The 18002-nt window shown below is 41.0% G+C and overlaps 1 protein-coding gene across 5 annotated transcripts in view; it reads right to left on the bottom strand.

Annotated features, from left to right (window-relative positions):
• Window positions 1-2926: 2926 nt before the first annotated feature.
• The window catches only part of ELMOD1 (ELMO domain containing 1), a 76248-nt gene continuing 61172 nt past the window's right edge, over window positions 2927-18002 (bottom strand). For all 5 annotated transcript variants that reach the window (XM_008020737.3, XM_008020735.3, XM_008020739.3 and 2 more), the window contains 3 exons: window positions 15378-15428; window positions 13875-14008; window positions 2927-4663 (listed from right to left, as the gene is read on the bottom strand). In XM_008020737.3, the coding sequence (XP_008018928.1) occupies window positions 4491-4663; window positions 13875-14008; window positions 15378-15428 (358 nt within the window). In that variant the 3' untranslated portion in view covers window positions 2927-4490. The remainder of the gene's footprint in view (window positions 4664-13874; window positions 14009-15377; window positions 15429-18002) is intronic.

Raw genomic sequence — 18002 nt, 5'->3', positions numbered from 1 at the left:
CCTTCCACAGAGATAAATGCTGTGTAGCTTCCAGCCTGAGCTTGCCATCGCACAGGTCCTGCAAACCCACCTTGCTGAGGTTTCCCCTGCAAGGGAACAGGAAGGAGGTTTGCAGCCTTCCCCTCCTGGGGGAGACAGGGATCAGGAGAAAGAGCTTACAGTCCTAGAATTGTTCTTTGAGTAGCAAGGGGAAAAAAATCTCACCAAAACTGTGGGCAGTCCTCAGGGACAGTATGGCAGCATTTGAATTCACCCTATAGACATCTGAGCGAGAAATATTTATGAACACATCTGCTATCACTTGGGGGTGGAGTGTGTGTGCACATTTGTGTGTGTTTATAATTCACCAGTGTCCTGGGATGGTAGAGGATTCCAGTTCGGTAGACAGCAGCATAATGATTGAATGTCTGGGGTTAAGGTCTTGGGTTCAAGTCTAGCTATGCCATTTATTAGGCTGGTGCAAAAGCAACTGCAGTTTTTTGCCATTACTTCCAATGGTGAAACCACAATTACTTGTGCACCAACCTAATACTTCTCCTGAGACCTTTGGCAATGTATTAACTTATCTAAACCTGTTTGTCTAGAAAAACAAGTGTGTTTGTCTAGAAAAACAAGTGCGCAGGCAGACAAAAACCCATCTGATCCTGTGTGTTGTTAAGGAAATGAAATAATGCAAGGTAAGGACTAGCACAGTCCTGGCACATGGCATAAAACCCGGCTAACTGTGAGCTCTTGAAATGGAATCTGTACCAGAATCTCTTTCATCTTCTAGGACTTGATGTTATATTTGGTTCTGTTTTTCTGCCATTTTGTCTCTAGATGAGAGCAGCTACCATTTCTGAGCTCCTTGAAGAGTTAGAGGCATTGCTTTAATAGAGTCTGTGTCAGAAGGCTCAGTGGCTATGGGCCTAGCTGATATTTTCCTTTTTCTCTGCCCCCTTCCTCTTCTCTCCATCATCTCCCATCTCCTATCCTCATATTCCACCAACTCTGGTCCCCTCCTCACTCCCCTTCAATTTGGATCTGGCACCATATGTTTATGGATCAAGACAATTTGTTGCCATGGAGTTTGATTGTCAGGTTTTATGTCCCCATTGCCAACTTAGGCCCCATCTATGCAGCTGAATTTCTCAGCTCAAACCAAGCCCATGCCTGTGATGGGTCTCTAAGATTTTGGGTAGTGTCCTGCGTATCAAAATGTCTATATCTCTATGATGTACTTCTCCTGCCAGAGGCTTGAAAGTAAAGAAATTGGGCTATATTTGATTAATTACGTTGTGGGTGGACAATCCTTACGTCTGTCTCTTGGTCTCTCTTGGCCACCTAACATCTCAGTTTTCTTTTTTTTTTTTTTTTTTTTTGAGACGGAGTCTCGCTCTGTAGCCCAGGCTGGAGTGCAGTGGCCAGATCTCAGCTCACTGCAAGCTCCGCCTCCCGGGTTCACGCCATTCTCCCGCCTCAGCCTCCCGAGTAGCTGGGACTACAGGCGCCCGCCACCTCGCCCGGCTAGTTTTTTGTATTTCTTAGTAGAGACGGGGTTTCACCGTGTTAGCCAGGATGGTCTCGATCTCCTGACCTCGTGATCCACCCGTCTCGGCCTCCCAAAGTGCTGGGATTACAGGCTTGAGCCACCGCGCCCGGCCACATCTCAGTTTTCTTAAATTGTCCTAGTTTACTCTGTTGTTCTAAAGAAACTATTAATGACATCCTCTTTCTCTCTCAACAGTGTTCTGTTTTGGAAGATACATTGTAAGGTTACCCTGTCTTTTGGGATTGGTATATATTTAAGCCTCTTTTCAAATATGGAAAAGATGGTATGTTACCAGGCAAAATTTTTTTCAGTACAATAACAAGAACTGTGAGAAGGAAGGTCACAGTCAAGTTTCAGAAACAGTGCTTCGAAAGGTTTTCTTCCTCTAGTGCAAACAGGAATGTGTTTTTATCGTAGCAAGTAGTGTTTTGGAAGACTTGGAAGACGCTTGCCGCACAATTTACATTTTATATGGTCAACCCTTATTCAATGGAATAAGTATAAGCTGAAAATACTCAAGGGAAACACACACACACACACACACACTCCACAGGTTGTTGATGCTTTTGAAACCTCTCCTCTTCTTTTTCTCACCTCACTTTGTGTGACTGGGTGGAATGCATCTTCCACAAAGTGGTGTGAATGAGAAATCTAATAATACTCAGAGCTCAAAGGAGCTGTCAGAGCTTGTTCATCCTAAGATTGGGCAGCCATGCTCAAATACAATAGAAAGAAAGCATCCTAGGAGCCGAGAGGGGAAACTCTTAGCTTTGTTGGCATCAACTCTCTCTATCTGAACAGAAGAAACGCAAGCTGGTGTAAGTGCCACATGCTGTCAAGCCGTGACAGTGACATGGGACCGCAGTGGATAAAAAGAGACAGTGAGCACATGTGGCTGGCAAAGGCCGGACTGCATGTGGAATAACACCTTCATCGACAGCAGCTGCAGCTACGGTGGAAATTCAGGGCTCCTCAGGCAGGCCTGAGGAACTAGGTTGACAAGTTCTCGGGAGAGGAATATACATTCTTGTCATTACTCATGGTATCCACCATGTGCTAACCAACTATTTTCCTTCCTCATTCTAAGAAGGGACACAGGGCCATAAGAAAGGCAATGCAAAATGCTGCCACTTGGTACATGGCTGAAAGGGAAAGGATAATGCAATCCCAGAAGGGAGAGAAAGGACAAGAAAACAATGGGTAGTTAATGTTTCTGCTTTATCTAGCAACAGCCAGGCCAGGTTTCCTAGGAAGTTATGAACCTGCTGACTCTGAATGATGGAGTGATTTATAGTCAGCTCCAGGCTGTCTGTTTTTGACATTCTATTCACTCACACATTTGCATATTCAGAAGCTGTACGAGCACGAGACTATTAATATGAAATCCACTATACGTTACAGTAGAATGACATGTAATTTATTCATATAACTGACAATTAGGCAGTACTCAAAATTCATTTAAATAAGCAAGTGGTTACACAAACATCTAATAATACTAAAATTGATAGTCAGAAGGTATAAAATACCATGGGTATGAAATGCCATGGTAAATACTATTCAACAGACTACAATCATAATTCCAAACTAAATCACGGTTTTTAAAATGATTTTTAGCAGTTCTGGAACGATTTGACTTTTCCTTTTCTAAGCAATTTACATCTTCCACTGATACAAGACAAGGTCGTTATTTTCAAGAAATATTGCAGAGTGACTTAGCTTAGGTTGCTCTCTTGAAACACATTTTCTTGCAAATTGTTTTTTAATATTGCCTCTTGACATAGAAAACAAACTAGTCAGCACTTAGTTCCCCAAGCAAATATGCTTGGATCAGAACAGTGCCAGGGTGTAACCCAGTTCCGCAAGAGGCAGGCAGTGAAAAACCTTTTGCAGTTTTTGAAATATGCTTATTTCTTTTCTGAGGCTTCAAGCATCATACACTTAGGCATCCAAGCCAGTGGAGTTATGGGAATAAAATAGTTTGATATACAGATGACTATGACACAATTGCAACTGGGGTGAGGAGAAGTTACAATATAATTCTGCAGTGCTTCAAACAAAAACAGCTCCTACCTAAAGTTACTTCTTGTAAGCCTCATTACATTTTCATGAAGCGTAGCTATGTTTGCAGGAACAGTTTGGCTTATCATGTGTCTGTCTGTATTATTTTATTTATTTATTTATTTATTTAATTTATTTTTGAGATGGAGTCTTGCTCTGTCACCAGGTTGGAGTGCGGTGGTATGATCTCGGCTCCCTGCAACCTCCGCCTCCCGGGTTCAAGCGATTCTCCTGCCTCAGCCTCCCGAGTAGCTGGGATTACAGGCACCCGCCACCGCACCCAGCTAATTTTTGTTATTTTTAGTAGAGACGGGGTTTCACCGTGTTGGCCAGGATGTCTTGATCTCTTGACCTTGTGATCCGCCCGCCTCAGCTTCCCAAAGTGCTGGGATTATGGGTGGGAGCCACTGCGCCCGGCCCTGTTTGTATTATTTTAAAGTCTTATACTTTATCAGAATGAGGTCCAAGCATGAACCTGGCTTGAAAAGCTAGCAGCAGTAGTCATGAAACATATCAATAAATTAAAAGGCTTTCACAGAACAAGATTCGGCTAAACCTCTTACATACAAAATACAGCGAGAGAAATACAATTCTTTAATGCTGAACTATGAGGGAGAGGAAAAAAAGTCTAAAAAAATAGAAAACTCTCTCCATACCTGGGTGTCAAGGCAAGATGTAACACTGCATAATGCCACAATATGAGCAGTCACTGGATGACAGATACTCCAGAAACAGTGGTCTCTGGGGATCTCGGAATTATGACCAAGAGATGAAAATACTGTACCAAAAGGCATGCATACAATCACTGTGTGCATTCAATGTGTGAGCTGCAACCTAAGCAGAGATCTAACAAGACAATGAGGCAGTGTTCCAGGGTATCCATTAAAACTGGCGTGGGCAACTACATGTTGATTAAACCTTCCGAGGCAGCAAAATGTGGGCACAGCGCCATGTCTGGGTTCTGCAGCTGTTTTATGATCCTCTTGCGGAATTTCTCCCTCACACGATTAAATTCCATTATGTCCATGGGGTCCTCTTCGATCCAAAACTTATGAAATTCGTGCATCAAATAGCCTGTTGGAGACAATACAATGATAAAAATGCAGGAGAAAAAAAATTCTTAATTACATTCAAAATCATTCTGAATGCTAAGGGAGATGCTGAACCAAGCCACAGCAACCATGGAGCTCAAAGAAGATGTCAAAATCTAGAAAATACCACTGTTTAAGATTATTCTTTAAAATCAGTGCAGTTGAAGACTACCAATCTGCAAGCTTATTGCAATTGGCCCTGGAATCGTTCTCATTCTTCCCAAGCAGGAAGACAAATCAGTTCTGTCATCTCTTGAATATGAATCGCATCGGGAACATTGTCTGAAAGGCTGACAGTGACTACTTCATCCTTCTCCTCCTAATTAAATTAACGTAACGGTCCAATTTTTCCAAATCACCCCACTCAGCCTTTATTCTCTTGATATTTGATATAACTAAAGTTTTAAATTACCCCAACAAATCAAACAAATGCATTCTGACACTCTATTATGAGACAATAAAAATTGTAAATCAACCCTGAACAACACAGCCTGGTCATAAAACCACATGAAATTGTTAATAAGACTTCCTTGCTCTGAAGCAATAATTTCATATTCAAATCCTTTGGTGTCTCAAAAACGCTACCCACGAGTGAACGGGATTGAAACAATTTGGGGAATAAATGTGAAGTATTTGATATAAGAACCTATTCATTGTGCTTCGTTCCCCATTATGCCCCCTCCCATTACCACATTTGTTTAATTATTTTTATCTACCACATTTAGTATTGAAATGTGCATAGGCCGGGCGCGGTGGCCCACGCCTGTAATCCCAGCACTTTGGGAGGCAGAGGCAGGTGGATCATGAGGTCAGGAGATCGAGACCTGGCACAGTGAAACCCCGTCTCTACTAAAAATACAAAAAAATTAGCCGGGCCTGGTGGTGGGCGCCTGTAGTCCCAGCTACTTGGGAGGCTGAGGCAGGAGAATGACGTGAACCTGGGAGGCGGTGCTTGCAGTGAGCCGAGATCGCGCCATTGCACTCCAGCCTGGATGACAGAGCGAGACTCTATCTCAAAAAAAAAAAAAAAAAAAACAAGAAATGTGCATAGTGTTTTGTTTTGTTTTATAATGCTAGATACTTGTAGGTAGTAAACTACTACAAGCTCAGGTGTCTCTATATATTAGAAAGAAAAGTACTTAAGGAAGTAATCCTAGTTTAAAAAAAAGAAAACCAGCCAGGCATGGTGGCGCAAGCCTGTCGTCCCAGTTGTTTGGGAGGCTGAGGTGGATCACCTGAGCTCAGGAGGTCGAGGCTGCAGTGAGCTGTGATTGCGCCACTGCACTCCAGCCTCAGCGACAGAGTGATACCTGTCTCAAAAAAAGAAAAAGAAAAAGAAGACAAAAGAAAAACAAATATTACACAAAATTTTCTTTGTCTTAACATTAGAAGGAGGTAGAACATAGAAGACAGGATTCTGGAGCCAGAAACCTGGTTTGAATCCTTGCTTTTCCACCTGCATGCATAAATGAAAATGGGGAAGGGGAGGATGAGAAGAGAATTTGGAATAAATATACTCAATACTAACAGTACAAAAAAAATCAATACTTTTTGTTTTTCTGGTAACTAGCTATGTATGGAAAAATGCTTCAACATAATTTCATACATTTTTAAAAATCTTTACTCATATTTTATTTTAATACCAAATTAGGAGTGACCTTCACTGCCCCCAACACACATGGCCGGCTGCTGGTCCACTTCCACAGACCCTTCCCACTGGCTACTTGTCTCATTACACTGTTAAGTATGCTTATACTTGTTTATTACATTGTTAAGTATGCTTATACTTGTTCATTACATTGTTAAGTATGCTTATACTTGTTTATTACATTGTTAAGTATGCTTATACTTGTGGTCTGTCTGTAAACATAGGAGGAGAGTTGGGTTGACTGTTCCATTTCTTTTTTTTTTTTTTAAGTTTATTATATTTTTTTAGAGGCAAGATCATGCGATGTTGCTCAGGCTGTCCTTGAACTCCTGGCCTCATGTGATCCTGCTGCCTCAGCCGCCCAAATAGCTGGGACTACAGGCACATGCCACTGTGCCTGGCTTAGACCATTTCTTTTAGGACTAGCCTGCCTTTGGGCCCTTCATACACTAGAACTGACTGTTTTCAACATTTCCGATGAGGGCACACACCAACACATCACTCTACTGGCCTTGAGGCTACACAAGCCAGGGCTCCACTATCACTGTCACGGGAACCTGACCACATCAGAAAAGGCCCAAATCAGAAGGATCAGTCGCCCCAGAAGCCACCTCCTCTGTCTCTCTTCATCTGATGCTTAGATTCCCAGAGGCAGCATTCAGGCTTGAACTTCTCTGGTGACAACACTATTTGTTCCTTGGATGAGGAACCTGATTCTTAAAAGCTTCTTTCTTGCCAAGCACTGTGGCTCACACCTGTAATCCCAACACTTTAGAAAGCCAAGTCAGGAGGATCACTTGAGGCCAGGGGTTTGAGGCCAGCCTGGGCAACACAGGAAGACCCCATTTCTACAAAAAATATTTTTTTTGAGACAGGGTTTTGCTCTATTGCCCAGGCTGGAGTACATGGCGAATCTCAGCTTACTGCAACCTCCACCTCCCAAGTTCAAGCAATTCTCATGCCTTAGCCTCCTAAGTAGCTGGGACTACAGGCGTGTGCCACCATGCCTGGCTCATTTTTGTATTTTTGGTAGAGATGGGGTTTCACCACGTTGGCCAGGCCAGGTTGGTCTTGAACTTCTAACCCCAAGTGATCCACCTGCCTTGGCCACCCAAAGTGCTGGGATTACAGGTGTGAGCCACCACACCTGGCTTACAAAAAGTTTTTATTTATTTTTTTTCTTTTTTTGAGACAGAGTTTCGCTCTTGTTGCCCAGGCTGGAGTGCAATGGCACGATCTTGGCTCGCCACAATCTCTGCCTCCTGGGTTCAAGTGATTCTCCTGCCTCAGCCTCCCGAGTAGATGGAATTACAGGCATGCGCCACCACGCCTGAATAATTTTGTATTTTTAGTAGAGACTGGGTTTCTCCATGTTGGTCAGGCTGGTCTCGAACTCCCAACCTCAGGTGATCCGCCCACCTCGGCCTCCCAAAATGGTGGGATTACAGGTGTAAGCCACTGCGCCTGGCCACAAAAAGTTTTTTAGAATAAGCTGGCTATGGTGGTTTGCACCTGTAGTCTCAGCTACTCAGGAGGCTGAGGTGGGAGGATCACTTGAGCCCAGGAGTTTGAGGCTGCAGTGAGCTAGGATGGTGCCACTGCACGCCAGCCTAAGCAAGAGAGAGAGACTCTGTCTCTAAAAAACAAACAAATAAAGGTTCTTCCTCATTCTGGGCCTAAATCTGTTGCCCTGTATTTCACAGAACAACTTCAATCCTTCTCCAACTCAAGTGTTTGACTTGTGCTTTATGCGTCGAGCTTTTCTCTTTCCCTGCTTCTCCTCACTATTTCTCATATGCCATGATTTGGAGCCTGTTTGTCGTCTGGTTGTTTTAGCGCACATCAACAGAAACTTGTTTCCTCTGATCTCAATATCTTCTTCAACCAACCAAAAGAATTCAATCACCTGTCCATTTCAGTGACTGGGCAAACTCCTAAAATACTCCACGAATGATCTGGGGTAATTGTTAAAAATGCAGATCCTCCTAGATTTAACCAGACTTGTAATTCAATAAGATGAAACTCGTGTCACTAAAGTTGAGAACCTGTGGTCGAGAAGATTCTCTTTCTAAAAAGAAAGTTTCCTTGGCTTCCTTCTAAATATAATTTTTATGGTTCTAAAATAAATCTATGATAATTTATAATTTCTTCTTTCCTTATATAAAATGCATACATAAATTTTCCTGACTGGTCTCTGAGCTCAAATAAACATAGCTATTTTGTATGTAGAGTCAGGTTTCCAATACTATGAATTAAAATCATTGATAATGCATCTCATTAGTATTTCATGAGTGACAGCATCTTTTCTCCTGTTGACAATGATAAACAGGCAATATGAAAAATCGTCTTTTCTACAGTGTGCAGGAATATTGGCAACTCACTCTAAAGGTGAGGTAGTGTGGCACAGTTATAGAAGAACGTGGATTTATTTGGTTTCCCCATTTTCCTACCTTACACACAATTATAGAAAAACGTCATGAAAGGTGTAAAGGGCTTGGGTAAAGGTAGAGGAGTGGGTAGCTCCTAATCTCACACCATGCTCAGGATTCTTCCTCTGAAGATTGAAGACTGATTCCCTGGGACTCTCTTTCTCTGTCCCATCAGGAAAATAATTAGAGACGGTGTAACATGATCTTAATCAGAATGCAGAAATGGTGGTCTGGCTTCCAAGGTGCGTATCATAATCATAAAACTCCACTCACTTATACAAATCACAGTGTTCAAAAATGCATTTGGTCTGATCTGTCAGTTAACTCATCTGCCGATGAACAAATATGAAACAGACACAGTACTAGGTATTGCGGATGAAGAAAAAGGCAGACTTCCTGTGGTCCCTAATGCTGGGTTTGTTGGAGAGAGGCAAACAGGAGTACAGTAGCAGCTGCTGATTTGTTCACTATGGAAGCTAACAAAGTGGCATGGAAAGGAGAGGGAGAAAACAAAGGCCAGGCTATTTTTCCACCATCTCATTGCATTCTTACAACAGCTTTGTGGAGTAGGTGACACAGATATGACATCTCCATCTTTCAGATGCAGACACTGGGCCTAGATGAGCTCCTCCAATGGTCTACAATAACAGGTACAGCTGGAAGCTGGAAACCAGGGCCTGAAACCAGCTGACTTTTCACCACGGCAATAGGCTGCCTTTTCCAGTGCATTCTGTTCCTCTGGTTCTTATTCCTATGGAATAGTCCCTTCTTTTGGAGGCCAAAGAAAAAGTAGTTTCCTCTTCCTCTTCTGGCCTTCATACTTTCCCTTCTGCTGATTACACCTAACCTCACTCCATTTCAATGGGGCTGTGTGTTCAGTGGAACTTCAGACTGAATGCAATTTTTGTAGCATAGTGCCTTGGCAGCTCAGTGTTCACCGAATAATACTGTAAAGTCAGAAGGATGGAGCTATTATATTCTTACATTTTTCTGCCTAGATGGAATACTTGTTTTGAATATTAATTTGGCTCTCTGATTCCAGCCTGCAGCACATTTGTTGCTGCTTGAATGTCTTGGTTTTGCTTCACTGCATTCAGTTAGTAGAGAGCAGAGACATATGCAAGGACACAGGTAATTGCAAGAATATTACAGAGGAGACATGTAGAACTGATCATGTCTGATTGAGGAACAGTGAATCTAGGGCACAGTTTGTTTCCCTTAGAGAGGCCTCAGTCCCTTTGCCTACATACACCACAATCCATAGGGGGGTTGCTGCTGCTTCTAAAACCTGATGAGGGCCTAAGGAAATATGTAATCCTATTGCATACTTGCTCATCTGGGCTAGGATTCTCATGGAAGCATATCAATCCAGGCCAAGACTAATACTGTTTTTCTTTTGTAGAGATGGGGTTTCACCATGTTACCCAGGTTGGTCTCAAACTCCTGGGCTCAAGTGATCCTCCTGCCTTAGCCTCCCAAAGTGCTGGGATTACAGGTGTGAGCCACCGTGCTTGGCCTAGGCTAAAATTTCCCACAGAAACTAGACCCTCCTTTCTCCTGCAAAAAACATCAGCCAATATTTTAGCCTTCCATCCATCTATGCATCCATCCATCCATCCACCCACCCACCCACCCACTAGTTACTACGTACCTCTACCCTGTACCAGGATTTGTGCTGAGGATACAGCAGTGAAACCTGCCCTTAAATGCCAATTCTTTACGATTCTAACTTTGACTCTTTCCTGGGAATGCTCCCCCACTGTGTGGCTCTGATATTCTCCCAGGTGCTCACAAATCACAAATCTGTAGCTTGAGCCTTTCTAATCCTTCAGCACTCCAGAGCCCTGTATTATGAGAACGCCCACTCTGCAGCTCCACATGGATTTCCCAAGAGCAGCTCACCCTCAGTATGCCTAAAACGAAACTCACTCTACCTTCCCTCAGAACTACTTCCCTGACTTCCCTAATGAGCATGGTAAATATAGAATAGGGCAAGTATAAGGGGCCAGGGAAACATGGAAAGAGGCTTTCTTTATCTGCATGTTGATGCACTTTGATGAGGCTTACTAAGCTCTTCAGGACTGCCCTTCATCCTGCTCTTAGGCTTCCAGTGCCATCTCTAGTCACCGGCAAACCCTAGGCTCTACTTCTTAAATCCACATACTCTTTTGCTTTTGGTCTTCACTGGACCACTCAGCCACCATTGCCTTATTTCCTGCCACTCATCCTTCGGGTCTCTTCAAAAGTGGCATTTGCTTTGCAGAAACTTCCCTGACTTCCAGGCTGAGTGAGTTAAGGCAGCCACAGACTTTTTCAATATTTATTTATATATATATTTATTTATTTATTTGATGGAGTCTCACTCTGTCGCCCCGGCTGGAGTACAGTGGTGCAATCTTGGCTCACTTCAACCTCCACCTCCTGGTTTCAAGAGATTCTTGTGCCTCAGCCTCCCGAGTAGCTGGGATTACAGGCGTGTGCCATCACACCTGGCTAATTTTTCTATTTTTTCATAGAGACGGGGTTTCACCCTGTTGATCAGGCTGCTCTTGAACTCCTGACCTCAAATGATCTGTCCTCCTTGGCCTCCCAAAATACTGGGATTACAGGTGTGAGCCACTGCGTCAGCGACTTCCAGTTTTTAGAAGCAGTGTCTTTACTTCCTCAATCACTAAATTCCTCCCACTACATTTATTTTTTTTAAAGGCTTTTTTGTTTCCCTGAAGATAATGCTGGACCCACTACATTTTAAGTATTTGTTTAAATGCCTGTCTTCCTCAGCATAGAACCTAGTCCATAGTAAAATCTCAATCATATTTGTTGGAGATGCTCAGAATTTTTATAGGAGTGAATATAATCATCCAATTATCAAAGCAGGAGCTGTGATAATGCATGTAAGGGACTTATATTTTCCATTAACAAGTTGTAAAGTATACGTGTTTTATAATTTACTTTTCATTCTTATCTAAGTTATACATGCACATTGTTCAGAGTCAAATAGTTTAACAAGTCTTGTTACAAAAACAAACAAAAAACCCCAAAAAGAAAAAGAAAAAGCAGTCTCCTGCCCTAATTCCTGCTTTCCTAAAGCAACATTTCAATTCTTTTAGCTGATTATTTTGGTTATCGATCTTCATAGCTCTAATCAACATGCTTTCCATTACTTGATTTAAAAAAAAATTTTTTCTTTATAGAAGATAAAGATTTAGCTCCCACTCACTCACCCCAGCCACATAGTCACTTATTTTCTCACCCTTTTCTTTACTTTGTATTAATAACTGCCTTCTTTGTTTATTTGCCTGGCTTCCCCCTTAATTTAAGCCTAAACTGTCTCCTAAATATGCCAATGTCCTCGCAGTGCGTTCAAACATGGTAATATTCTGTCAATTTCAGGTTCTTCAAAGAGTCTCTCCCACAGCCTTCTGACCTTCTAGAATCTAGATTTATTATTTGCAGCCAATTGCACAGATATCTTGGGCTTTCCCTTCACTGCTCTCCTGGGATAGATTTCCTATTTTCCAGACCCCATTTATTCCTTTAGGATTACTCTCTTATTTTGTGGAAATAAGCTTCCCGATAAAGGTACAGGGAAGTAAAATGCTTAAGACCTTGCATTAAGAAACTGTTTTTATTCTATTCCCATATTTGATTGGTAAGGTAGTAAGTTATACTGGGTGTAAAATTCTAAACTAGAAATCATATTCCCTTAGTTTTAAAAAATATTCTGTTAACTTTGATTGACTTATTGATTGAGATGGGGTCTTGCTCTGTCACCCAGGCTGGAGTGCAGTGGTGCAATCACAGCTCACAGCAGCCTTGACCTCCTTGGGCTCAAACAATCTTCTCACCTCAGCCTCTTGAGTGGCTGGGATTACAGCTGGCTAATTTTTAATTTTTTTGTAGAGACAGGGTCTCGCTATGTTGCCTGGGCTGGTCTCAAACTCCTGGGCTCAAGCAATCCTCCCGCCTCAGCCTCCCAAACTGCTGGGATTACAGGTGTGATGTGCGGCGCCCAGTCTCTCTTAACTTTTGAAGACAATATTCTATGTTTTAGAATACAATGTTGTGTTGAGAAGTCCGATGTCATCTTGATTCCCAATTCATTATGTGATAGCTCTGGAAGTTTTCGGGGTCATCTCTTTCCAATGTCATTAAATTTCACAATGATTAGGTCCTTGGTGTGGGTCTACATTAATCTATTGTGTAGGTACTTATTTCTTTAAGTATGAAAACTCACACTTCAGTTCCGAAAATTTTTCTTTCTTTCTTTATTTGATTCCCCTTCCTTAGTTTTCACCACTATTTTTCTGGCACTTCTATGATTCAGCTATAAGACCTCATAGAATGATCCATTAATTTGACAACCTTTTTTATGTTCTATTTTTCATCTATGTCTTTTTGCTCTACTTTCTAGGAGAGTTTTGACTTTATCTTCTCATCCTTCTTGGAGATTTCACTTTTGCTAAAACATAGATCTGAGAATTAGCTCAGGCTGTCTTCAGAACCTGTACTCTTGAGTGCTATGCCATGAAGATCAGAGGGAGAGAAACACCCATGACGTCTTTAAGTCAGACCAGAAGGGGATACACTGGAGATTAGGCAAGAGCCAGGAAAGAGAAGAATTTACCATGCCTGAAAATGTAAGTGTAGATTTTTGAATGAGAAAACAAAAAAATCAGAACCAAAAGAGGAAGTTCAAAGGCTCCAAAGCAGCCAAATCACAAAGATCTCTCAGCTTCGATCCTTGTCGGGAGTGTTCTCTAGAAACCTATATATATATATGATTTATATTTTTTGAGATGGAGTCTCACTCTGTTATCCAGGATGGAGTGCAGTGGCATGATCTCGGTTCACTACAACCTCTACCTCCTGGGTTCAAGTAATTATCCTCCCTCAGCCTCCCAAGTAGCTGGGATTACAGGTGCGCATCACCATGCCTGGCTAGTTTTTTTATTTTTAGTACAGATGGGGTTTCACCATGTTGGCCAGGCTGGTCTTGAACTCCTGAGCTCAGGCAATTCACCTGCCTTGGCCTCCCAAAGTGCTGGGATTACAGGGGCGAGCCACCTCGCCCAGCATAGAAACCTGTATTGACAATTAAACAACAGGATACTTACAGAATGTTTGCTGAAAGTGAGACAATGTTGGAGCTTCTGGGGCGATATTGTAGAAATGGGTTTTTAGAGCTCCGCTGATCAGTAGATTATATGCCAGGTCAGTTATATTGATGCCCACAATTGCAAATGAATACCTATAAAGTATAAACCATAAAACCAATTGTGTGTCACATATAAGAAATAAGCATTTCCCATTAGCATGCTAAAAGACACTACTACCAGTGCCATGACAGTGTACAAATGCCATGGTAATGTCAGGAAGTTACCCTATGGTCTAAAAGGGGAAGAACCCTCAGTTCTGGGAATTGCCCACCCCTTTCCCAGAAAACTCATGAATAATCTACCCCTTGTTCAGCAAATAATCAAGAAATAACCATAAAAATAGCCAACCAGCAGCCCTTGGGGCTGCTCTACCACGGAGTAGCCATTCTTTTCTTTTATTCCTTTACTTTCTTAGTAAACATGCTTTCACTTGACAAAAAAAAAATAAAAGCATTTCAGTAACTGATAATCTGATATTTAACTTACTATTAAATTATCAGAGTAGCAGGTCATCTGCTTCCATCTCTACCCTATCAAAACCTTGACTTTTGTAATTAAGCAGAAAATTTCAGTAATGTATATCAAGAGAATTGGTAGTTCATATACTTTGACCTTTCCATTTCCAAATATATGACAGAAAAAAAATCCGAAGTGGACAAAGCTTTATATATATATTTCATTATAGCATTTTAAATAATGGAAACGACATGGAAACTATTCAAATTCCTAAAGAAGACAGATAGCAAAATAAATTATGGTAATCTCATATATTACAGTTGATTAAAATTATCTTCTTAAAGATGATTTAAGCAGGATATAAAACATTACGGATAGAGCAAGCCATTTTATTATATAAATGCACACGGATGTGCAAGGAAAAAAACTAAAATAAAATGCCACAAAAGTAACAAGATTGGGGTGATTTTTTGTTTACTTTTCTATAATAAATTGTATATTACTTTTAAGATGAGAAAAATTTAAATAAGTATCTTAACACAGTGTGTATTTTCTAGTTCCTTATTTACATGTTTACCAAAAATAATGGAACCCGAGTTCTTAAATCTTCTCTGCTAATATAAATCCAGCACAGAAAAAATTCTCTGTTCAGAAATATTTTTGGATAATATGGGGCATTATAAAAAAACTAAAGTAAATTTTTATCAAATAGCCCAATATTTGACGAAATCCTTAAAAGCAAACTACCAAACACAATTCTAAGTGATTTCTGAAAATCATTTCCTTGTAATTACAACTTTCTACCTTGTCAGTTGTTCATAGGCAAAGTAATATCATATAACCATACAGATGAATCCACAAACATATAAAAGGGTGCTTTAAATATTTCAACTAGATTGTATATTTCTATCAGAACAAGTAGAGTTTCACTCTTGTCTTTCATGATACTCTAGTTCTGGTTCTGGTTCAGATGGACCATCTTTCCATGTGAGATCCCATACTCACCCAATTGCCTTATCCATCCTTTTCTTCTCCCATTCTGCTTTGCTGAATTTGCTGAACGGATGAATGAATAAGTAAGTAAATCAGATTTAATCTCTAATTGGTACTTGTTCTCTTTTAATGCTTATGTTAAAACTGTTAACTATATGCAGAGATGTCTGTAGCTCAGTTATCCAACACTTGTCAATTTAAATATTATCAATTTAAAAAGCCACAATACAATTTATGTGGAGCTCAGAAATGGAATTATTTAAGGCCATGCTATTTACCTCCTATTCACTTTAGTACAGCCATGGGAGACAGCCCTCAAGGCCAAACATTAAGATATTCTTTTGCACTATCATTAATGATCAAACCCCTCCTTCCTGAAACATTTAGTGAGGTAACGAGATGTCATCTCACTCTCTCATGATTCCCCACTGCATTTTGTTTGGTTTTACCTAGTGGTGTTTATCCTATTCAGTCTTATTTGTGATGCCTGATACATGGTAGATGCCAAATAAATGTTCATTGATAAATAAATGATTGAGTTAGTAAAAGAAAGAAAAGAAGAAAAGAAGCAGGGAGGGAAGTAAGGAAGGTAAGGAAAGGAGGAGAGGAAGGAGAGACAGAGGGAGGGAGGGAGGAAGCAAGGAAGGAAGAAAAGAAGGAAGCAAGGGAGGGAGAGAGAGAGGGAGGGAGAGAGAGAGGGAGGGAGGGAGGGGGGAGGGAGCATTCACAGGTTTTAAAAATTCTGTTCCAGTAAGTGCTATGGTGTTTCTTCTGGCTAAGTCAGTAAGCCACAGCAGCTCCATTTTCATCTGTTTTTGTAATTTAAGCTTCTGAATAAGACTGTTTGAAAAAAGATTTCTATCATAGAAGCATTCTGAAAATGCTTGCTTGCTCTCTCTCTCTCTCTCTCTCTCTCTCTCTCTCTCGCTCTCTCTTTCTTGGCCTCGCTCTGTCATCCAGGCTGGAGTGTGGTGGTGCAATCTCGGCTTACTGTGCCCTACATTCTATTACTCTGTGTGCGTCTGCCCCACTCCCATGCCCTTCCGTACAGCCAACAGGAGGAGGCAGGACTCATATTCCATTCTTCCCTGTGACTGATGTAACCTTCATTCAGTATTTTACACTAAGGTCATTTAGCCTTTTCTTATATTTCCAATGCAGATAGATATGTAATTTAACAAATAAGGAGGCACCGTTTATTTATAAAGCTTTGTTGAAGAGAAAAGGGGTGCTTATAAATTCTTCTATATAAAGTTTGTATAAATTGTATAAACCGTAGTTGGCATTTGAACTCAATACAGTGTAAAAACTAGTTATTATGAATATTTAATTTCTCTCTATCTAACTAGAAGAAAGGAGAGTTCTCCAGAACACACAGCAAAGATTTGATTACAAGACGCTCATATAATACACACAACGCACAACTACAAAAACATTACACAGAATTGATATTTAACTATGTGTATTTTCTATTCTATAAATGGTTATAATTCAAAATAACTGCTTTTAATTCATGTTAAAATGTGCCACCTGTTTCTAAAGTGTAACTTCTGGCTAACAAACCAAACAGCTGAAGAGGAATCAGGAGATCAGGAGATTTTTTTTACCTTAAAGATTCATATCCAAACTAAAATAAGGTATGTGTGCAATTTAAGAAATTTTATATATAAGAATTTATAAGCACCTATTTTCTCTTCAGCAAGGCTTTATAATGACACAGTATCTCCATATTTATTAAATCATATATCTATCTGCATTGGAAATAAAAGAAGAGGCCAAGTGATCTCTACTTATCTGATACTTACAGCATATCCTGACCCAAACAGATTGCATTCCCCTCGTAGGGAAAAAACAAACACACACACAAACTAACAGTCAAAATTTTCCTCTTAAACTTGAATCCGCTTTTATCCCTCAAGTAACTTTAATACTCAACCAATGGATGTTTACAAAAGCAGTAATGTGTCATGCTTGCTAAAGGATAGACAGGAAAGAGCTTTCCTTAGTACGCACTGACTTTTGAACTTTATTGATTCAATTTTATTGTAGTTTGAGGGATAAAGCATGGTAATTTTATATACGTGACTACACATATATGCATGCACACACAAATGCTAGTCTCTTTTTAGGTAAGAGTAGTCACCCCAAACCTCAAATGCTTTCTCTTCGATGGCTGACACAGGAGATACAACTATAAAGCTTTTTTTTCTTTTTCTTTTTTTTTTTTTTGAGAAGGAGTCTCGCTGTGTCGCCCAGGCTGGAGTGCAGTGGTGCGATCTCGGCTCACTGCAAGCTCCGCCTCCCAGGTTCATGCCATCGAGTAGCTGGGACTACAGGCGCCCACCACCACGACCAGCTAATTTTTGTATTTTTGGTAGAGACAGGGGTTTCACCGTGTTAGCCAGGATGGTCTCGATCTCCTGACCTCGTGATCTGCCTGCCTTGGCCTCCCAAAGTGCTGGGATTACAGGCGTGAACCACCGCGCCCGGCCAAGCTTTTCTTTAAGAAAGACTCATAGACAAAGTTAGTGCCCCTCCAATGGTTAATCAGAAATATTGTGAGCTTATTGTCACTTTCCAAGGACCGTGGAGGACTCGTGTCTTCTGACTGATATTCCTCCAGGAAATGCCACCTGA

This window comes from Chlorocebus sabaeus, chromosome 1, assembly GCF_047675955.1.
Source record: "Chlorocebus sabaeus isolate Y175 chromosome 1, mChlSab1.0.hap1, whole genome shotgun sequence".
Taxonomy (NCBI): Eukaryota; Metazoa; Chordata; class Mammalia; order Primates; family Cercopithecidae; genus Chlorocebus; species Chlorocebus sabaeus.
The sequence above is the reverse complement of the archived record's forward strand: the minus strand, read 5'-3'. Positions and strand labels throughout refer to the sequence as shown.